The sequence below is a fragment of the Asparagus officinalis genome, chromosome 10 (genome assembly GCF_001876935.1).
Source record: "Asparagus officinalis chromosome 10, Aspof.V1, whole genome shotgun sequence".
NCBI classification, from domain to species: domain Eukaryota; kingdom Viridiplantae; phylum Streptophyta; class Magnoliopsida; order Asparagales; family Asparagaceae; genus Asparagus; species Asparagus officinalis.
The window spans coordinates 13,466,752-13,475,440 of NC_033803.1; the positions used below are offsets into that span (position 1 = coordinate 13,466,752).

General features: G+C 30.1%; 1 protein-coding gene across 1 annotated transcript; it reads left to right on the forward strand.

Annotated features, from left to right (window-relative positions):
• Positions 611-1,234, forward strand: LOC109826485. Its single transcript, XM_020393514.1, has one exon. It carries the CDS (start codon positions 611-613, stop codon positions 1,232-1,234), a length of 624 nt encoding a protein of 207 aa, XP_020249103.1.

The window sequence follows — 8,689 nt, forward strand, 5'->3', positions numbered from 1 at the left end:
AGTCTCTGGTTTGGAAGCTAATTCCAGCAAGTGCTCTGTTTACTTGAGTGGAGTTAATAATAGCCTTAAAGATCAGATATGCAATTATCTGAAATTCCCTGAGGGAGTACTACCTATGAAATATCTGGGCTTACCACTAAATGCAAAAAGACTCTCATACACTGACTGCTCTAGCCTTATTGGAAAAATCAGCAATCAGTTTCAATCCTGGCAACAAAAGAAATGTCTGACTTATGCCGGTAGACTTGAATTGATCAAATCTGTTATTCTGGGCATTCAAACTTACTGGCTTAGCAATTACATATTGCCAATAAAAGTTTTTAGAGAAAATCGACATAATGTGCTCAGAATTTATGTGGGGACGAAAACTTCATTTGGTGAACTGGGAAGCTGTCTGTCAAAGGAAAGAACAAGGGGGTTTGGGGATTTTTCAGCTAAGTTTTGGAACTATGCTGCTGCTACAAAGCTCCTGTGGATGATTCATCTCAAAAAAGACCTCCTATGGATCAAGTGGATACATGGTAACTATCTGAAAAATCAAAGCATATGGGCAGTTCAATCAAAGGCTAATGATTCATGGATGTGGAGGTAGCTCCTTAAAGTGAGAGACATGTTGCTGAATAAGTTTGGTAATGCTGATAATACAAAGAATATGTTAACTGAATGTTGCATTGGTGATAAGCTTCAGTTGTCTTCAGTATATAAGACACTTGTGCAGCCTGCAAATGAAGTTGCATGGGCAAAAACTATTTGGGATGGCTTCCTATATCCTAAGCATTCTTTTCTATTATGGCTAGCTTGTCATGCAAGACTTCTCACCAAGGATAGATTGTGCCGAATGGGTATTTTGAGCACAAATCAGATTCAGTGTGTTTTATGTAATGGTCATCAGTTGGAGACAAGGGACCATATTTCTTTTGAGTGCCAATTTTCAGCTAAAATCTGGAATATGCTAATGGACTGGTTGAGATATAGATGGAGGTCTTGTGTTTGGAGATTGATCTTGAATTGGTACTCTCATAATTTGAGAGGTCAAGGCCCTATGCAGAAATTGAAAAGGATGTGTCTCTCCATTGCAGTTTATATGATTTGGAAAGAGAGGAATCAGAGAATTTTTCATGCTAAAGAAAGACAACCTATTCAGATTTTTAGAGACATCAAATTTGTAGTTTTTTCAAAGGTTCAAAATGATGATATACATGTACATATGAAAGAGATACTTGAGAGCTTGTAATCTTCTTTTTGAGTTTCCAGGTTTCTTGGTTCTCTGATGTTCTTCAAAATGTTTCAATTTGGAAAATGAATAAAATTTAAGTTCATTGAAAAAAAAAAAGATCTCATGGATTTTTGTCTAGTTTGCGAATGAATACAGATTCCAAATAGTTTGTACAAGGCCCGGCCCATGTCCAGCTCGAATGCTCAAGCGGTGCAGTAGCGAGCGCTTTATTATTGGAACACTCACCTAGGAGAGAAATCGGGGAGCTAAAGCGGCCGCTTTAGGAATTAGGAGTGAAGGGAGACAGTTTGGACCCTCTGAGCTCAGCGGACGATTTCAGGAACTAGACAAATCGGACCGGTCTAATCATACCGAGTTAAAAGAAACGCTCACTTACAAACCATCCGTTATGTTTAGCAGGACTTTATCCGACTCATGGCATTTTTGTACGCTTCAACGTAAAGTCCATCAATCTATGTGATTTTTGATATATTTCCATTAGCTTTTCTTTAACATTTTCATCTTTTTTTTTTAATTTTGATTCCCAGTAAGGATGAATATTTACATTTTTTTTGTTGAAGACATAATATCGCATATATCTAAAATGGTATTACACGAACATTCAGTATTACAGAAACTCTAAGCTAAGTCAATTGCGTTTTGTGATATTTTGGTTTTCAAGATCCCATCAGAAATGAGAAATCTAGAGTTTGAGACATATACAAATAAAAGCAATCACCAAAGAGACAAACAAAAATTCATGTAGCATCTTCCCAAGCAATTGTTTGAGACAATTTTTTCATTTCAAATAGAGCTCCAACAATATACACAGAAAATGACAGAAACATTATTTTGTGCTCATTGTAAGTTTGTAACATCATCAATGTATTTTTAAACTGACAAAAGTGTGTGATAATTTATATTATTTAGGAAGTTCAGTCAATGAAAAGGTAGATAAAATTTGTATAGCATCTATTAAAACCGAGAGGATAATTATAAAAAATAGAATTTTCAACCTTATTCCCATGCTACTCTCTCTCTCTCTCTCTCTAAATGTATTCCTACTTTGCTACTTTAACTACGTGTCAATTATTTTCCTGCCACCCTTATCCTGTCACTCCGCAATGTATTACCAAGAATACTAATAAACCGTATAAGGATACATATACGATGAAACAAATACACCCTGATATAGCGGGCCAGACCTATTCACAGCACGAACTTCCTAATCAGCGCTTACGAGGGTGCTTTACGTTCGCACGCCCCAACGCGTTGAACTCTTGCGATTCAGATATGCTACTCCGCTTTAAGGAATATGGCAAGTGCCAACCTAGCCACATCCTTTTTTTTGGATAATAATTCCAAAACGCCATCTTTTATTCATAGCAATAGTTCTTTTCTCCAAGAATAGAGGAAAGATGCTTAACTTTGTTCAGTAACAAGATAACTTTTATATTTTAAAAATGATGTTTTAAGTCCTCTCCAATACGTTCAATTCCTCCCATCACTGTTGTACATTTTGAATTCGAACACTATTGAGCCACATAAGATTTTATTATCAAGGCCGAATCCATGATTGTTTAGCTTGGGAGGGGTAGTCAAGCTAGTTATCAAATTGAAGACTACTTAGATAAAAAAAACAATTTAAAAACTAATACGTTACAAAAAAAAATTATACTCCCTTTAAAAGTGCTAATTTTGAAAAAACTTTTTACAGTCAATATTATCATTCACTATTTTAAATATTTTATTTAAATCTTAATCTATTGTAATCCTAATTATATTCTATACTAATCTTACGTGAACTATTTACAGCTCAACAATTTAAAAAAAATAAGATTAATAAAATACATGAAACGGTTTCACAAAATTAGTTAGTTAAGTTAAACAAATCGTATATAGCTAGCATACTATAATACATGAAATATTTAAAAAAATCCAAATAGTTATAAAATTATACAAAATACTCTCAAAAGTTTAAAATTATATAAAATACCCTGACTTTACAAAACTTAAAATAACAAAAATAAAATCTAAAAGTTAATAGCAACCCTTGAAGAATTTAAAATTTTTAATTAACATCCTACACGTTAAACATTGTAGAAACACCCTCAAAGTTCAAATTACAAAAATACAACCTAAATTTCTGATTCAAAATTGAAAACAACATAGATGAATCTAAGGGATTACTATCAGACACCTAAAAATTTAAACTTTATAAAAAATAACCCCAAATTTATAAAAATTACAAAAAAGTCCCTCAAAGTTATAAATTATAAAAAAACCCTAAAAATTTAAAACTCATAACTAGCACACATCAAATCTGGAAAATATTAGAAGACTGCTGAAAATTTGAATTCTACAAAAAACAACCCAAAGTTTTAATGATTATAAAAAGAACCATCAAAATTTTAAAGTTGTAAGAAATATCCAGACATTTAAAAACTTATCACCAACACATTAAACATGAAAATTACAAGCACACAACATAAAATTTTAAATTTTTTAAGAAACACTAAAGTTTTAAAAATTTCGAAACACACCTTCAAAAGTTCAAAATCACAAAAAAAGCGGGTGAAATTTCAAACTTGGTAAAGAAAAGAGCAAGTGTTGGTATTCTTTCATTAAGATATGTAAATTTAACTTTTAACTTAAGGTTTACTATCCTTTTCAGCATCTATAAGTAATCTAAGTTAATACTGGTAAAAATTTAGCAATAACAATAGTTTAAAAATATCAAGTTAAGGTGTAATAATTTGTAAAATATATTGATAGATTAAACATTAACGTCATTATATAAATTAAAGTAAATGTATATAATTTTACTAATAAGTTGGAGCATCAAAAATACATAAGTAGCATCACTTGATAGAAGAATAAATCAAATAAAAGTGATAAAAGATTATAACATAATAGCTTAGCATTAATTGATTATATTTTACAGATATTAATCTATGATGTTATTATTTTCATGCCACCCTTACCTTGCCACTCCCCAATGTATAACCAAGACTACTAATAAACTGTATAAGGATACATATACGATGAAACAAATACACCCCGATATAGCAGGCCAGGCCTATTCATAGAGCGAACTTCCTATTCAGCGCTTAGGAGGGCGTTTTACGTTCGCACGCCCTAACGCGTTGAACTCTAGCGACTCAGACGTGCCACTCCTCTTTAAGGAATATGCAAGTGCCAACCTAGCCACATCTTTTTTTTCTTTTTCTTTTTTCTGGATATCCTCTTTAAGGAATATGCAAGTGCCAACCTAGCCACATCTTTTTTTTCTTTTTCTTTTTTCTGGATAAATAATTCCAAAAGGCCATCTTTTATTAATAGCAATATATCTTTTTCTTTTCTCCAAGAATAGAGGAAAGATGCTTAACTCTGTTCAGTAATAAGACAACGTTTATATTTTATTAATGATGTTTTAAGTACATTTTCCAGGTATAGATCCTCTCCAATGCGTCCAATTCCTCCCATCATTATCGTACATTTCGAATTCAATGCACAATATTAGGTCATGTAGGATTTTATTATCAAGGACTAAGCCATGATTGTTTAGCTTGGGAGGGGCAGGGTCAAGCTAGTTATCAAATCGAAGACTACTTAGATAAAAAAAACTAATTTAAAAACTAATACATTGCACAAAAATATTATACTCCTTTTAAAATTGCCAGTTTGGAAAAAAATCATGGTCAATATTACCTTTCACTATTTTGAATATTTTATTTAAAACTTAATCTATTGTAATCCTAATTATATGCTATACTAATCCTACCAGAACTTTCTATAGCTCAACAATGTAAAAAAATAAGATTAATAAAATACATGAAACATCATTACAAAATTAGTTTGTTAAGTTAAACATATCGTATATAGCCAACATATTATAATAAATAAAGTATTTAAAAAATCCAAAATGTTTCAAAAATTATGCGAAATACATTCAAAAGTTTAAAACTACACAAAACACCCTGGCTTTACAAAACTTAAAATAATAAAAAGTAAAATCTAAAAATTAAAAGCAGTAATCAAAGAATTTAAATTTTGCAATTAACACCTTGAACGTTAAATATTATAGAAACACCCTCAAAGTTCAAATTATAAAAAAGTCCCTCAAAAGTTAAAATTTGCAAACCCTAAAATTTTAAAACTCATTACCAGTACACATCAAATCTGAAAAATATTAGTAGACTATTTATATTTTGAATTCTACAAAAAACAACCCAAAGTTCTAATGATTATTAAAAATACCCTTTAAATTTTAAAGTTATAAGAAATATCCAGACATTTAAAAACTTATCACCAACGCATTAAATATAAAAATTACAAGCACACAAATTAAACTTTTAAATTTTTAAAAAAACACCGAAGGTTTAAAAATTGTGAAACACAACTTAATAGTTCAAAATCACAAAAAAGCGGCTGACATTTCAAAACTTAGTAAAGAAAAGAGCAATTATTTTATATTCTTTCATTAAGATATGTAAATTTAAATTTTAACTTAAGGTTTACTATCTATTTTTAGTATTTAGAAGTAGTCTAAGTTAATGCTAGTAAAACCGATAGTTTAAAAACATCTAGTTAAGGTGTAATAATTTGAAAAATATATTGATAGATTAAAAATTAACGTCATTGTATAAATTAAAGTAAATGTATATAATTTTACTACTAAGTTGGTGCATCAAATATTAATGAGTAGCATCACTTGGTAAAATGCTAAATCAAATAAAACTGATAAAAGACTACAATATAATAGCTTAGCATTAATTGATTATATTTTATAGATATTGATCTCTATTTTTAATAATATTTACAAGGTAAAAAAAATACAATGATTTATGTGTGGAGAAACTATTGAAAAGCTCAAAGATATCCTTCAAAAGAATCAAGTTCAAATGAAGAAGTGGAGGAAATAAACCCATGATTTGAAAATGCCCATGAATCATTTTAATTGATATTGATAAAAGGCATATCAAAGAAGCATTAACTGAGTTCCCCTTGAAAAACATAGTGAATAACTTTGTCTCAAACAAAAAAGCATTCTCTATATAAGATACAAAAAAAATAAGTAAGTATTTATAAATTTTCATGCTTTATTCGTCAAATGCTAAAGGAATCATAAATTTATTATAAAGTTCCATGATGTTGATAACTATTATGAAATAGACATCCAAATAACTAGGTGGATAATATCTTATCTTACAAATAAGATATTCATAATCCTAATAAGTGAAAGATTCAATCTCTAAGCCCTTGTATATAGATATAAGTTTTTTCATGATGGGATATAGAGAAAATATACAGATGCATAGAATAGCCATCATCTCTTTCTCCATTCAACCTTGTGCCTTATGTGATAGTTGTAGGATAATACATGTGTGCTTCTCGCGAGTTGTCAGGTGTGGTCGCCCTCCGGACACTGATCTAGAAAGGATCCTACAAAAAATAATCTATTTGGTAAACCCTAAACTTATTATTTATGTTCCTAGATACATGTTAGGATTTCTTTATTTTTGTTCTGTATAATCTAGTTGTAGATTATTCCTATTACATGCGTATAGTTATCCGGATTTTAGATTGGTAGCAGAGCTAGATCTAGAATTGTTTGTCAGTTTCTTAATAGTGTTTTCGGTGATGGAATAGATAGCAAGTTTTTTATAATGAAAGATTCATTTTTTTTAAAGTTTTGGTATTAAAAATCCAACTTTTAACACTAGGATGTTGGATGTATGAAAAAAATTCAATTTTTATGAAATTAGTGGACTAAGTAATGATAAATCAGGGATTTATCAAAATAACCTTTTCGTAAATTAGGGATTTATTAAAAAAATTGATTTTTATATTTTAAATAAAATTTATTTTTCTATTTTCAAAAAATAAAAAAAATTAGAGATTTCTATTTATAAAAAAGGGTTTGGTTGCTAAACCCTAACCATCACCGCCAGGATTGCTACGGCGCCCTATGGCAGCTACCGTGGACAGCTACCCAGTCTACCCGCCCTCTCTTTTTGCTGAAGTTAAAGTGTCACCCAGCAACTGTTGTTGCTTCAAAAAGAATGAAAAAACTTTTTTTCACATAAAACCTCACGCAATCGGTGCGATGGCGAATCTCTTGTTGATGGACCGACGTGTTGACTTGTCACAAAGGTCTTGGCGGGAGCCCATAGGGGAGTGGCAGGCATTGACCGCGGCTCCCGGAGTGTCGCCGCCACCATACTAGCCCCCTATGGTTTTCAAAACCTTAGGGACAATTTTGTAATTTCTTTTTTTTAAATCATTTTTAATTTATAAATTATTTTTAAAAAATCTAAAAATTCTAAAAAATTTCAAATATACATTAATAAAAAATTTATTACTTTCTAGGAAACAGTTTTTTGAATATTAATTATTTAAAAATCTAGAAATTACTTAGAAAATAATAAAATTTCTAGAAAATTTCTTTAAAATTCCAAAAAATATATTTATTATTTTCCAAATTTTAGAGTTTTTTAGAATTTTTTGATGTGGGACACTAGACTTCATGATTAAGAGTTTGTGGATTTTTGCTGAAAAATAAAATTTTTAAAATTTTGGAAGTTTAGAAAAATTATTTTAAATATGAAATTTGATTTATAAAATCATAATAAGTCTTAAAGACTTGTGATAGGCAGCTATTCCAATAAGAGCACCTGGGGCACAGTACAAATTTTAGGAGAAACCAAAAATTCTGAAAAAATTACCAAGATAAATAGGGTAGTTAAATTTAAAAAATTGTAAAAATTTCTTATTTATGTTTGTCATGCTGCATATTCTAACACATACCGATATATAAACAAATAATTTTAAGTTAGAAATGATATTAAGATTTAACTATCCAATTTAGTCTATCTCTAAGAAATCTTATATTCTATTTTTAAAAATTTTGTAGCGATTTTTAAAATTATATATTTGAATAATGTAGTTAGGGCCCTAGGCCTTCTTCTTTCTGTTTAGGATGTAATTTTATTATTGGAATAAAATGCTAGAAGAGATGGAATATTCTTCAGAGAAGAGCAATACTCCACGTAAAATGCCACTAATCTTAACATATCCGTAATTTGAGTATCTTGGTCCTTCTCTTAAAAAGATACCAACATAATTTTTTGACTTCAAGGATTGACTAGTTAGCATTAATGCTTTTATTGGAAGATACATTTTCTCCTGAGAGCAGGAGATTTTGACGAGTACTGAGGTGACAACGTCCGAGTCTGAATAGGGTTCAACTCGGACTCACAAATATGATTTCAATCATTACAATGTTTAGAAATTGAGAGATTATTCAAGCTGTTCACTAGATGGACTACAATGAGGAGCGATCTTATTAAGGAGTCTGAGGATTATTTGAAAACAAAGAGTTTTGAGGGTGCTTTTAATACAATATTCGAATATGTCTCTTCGATGAGGATCTGATTTTTTATTATTAAGTTAGATTCAAATGATATGTTT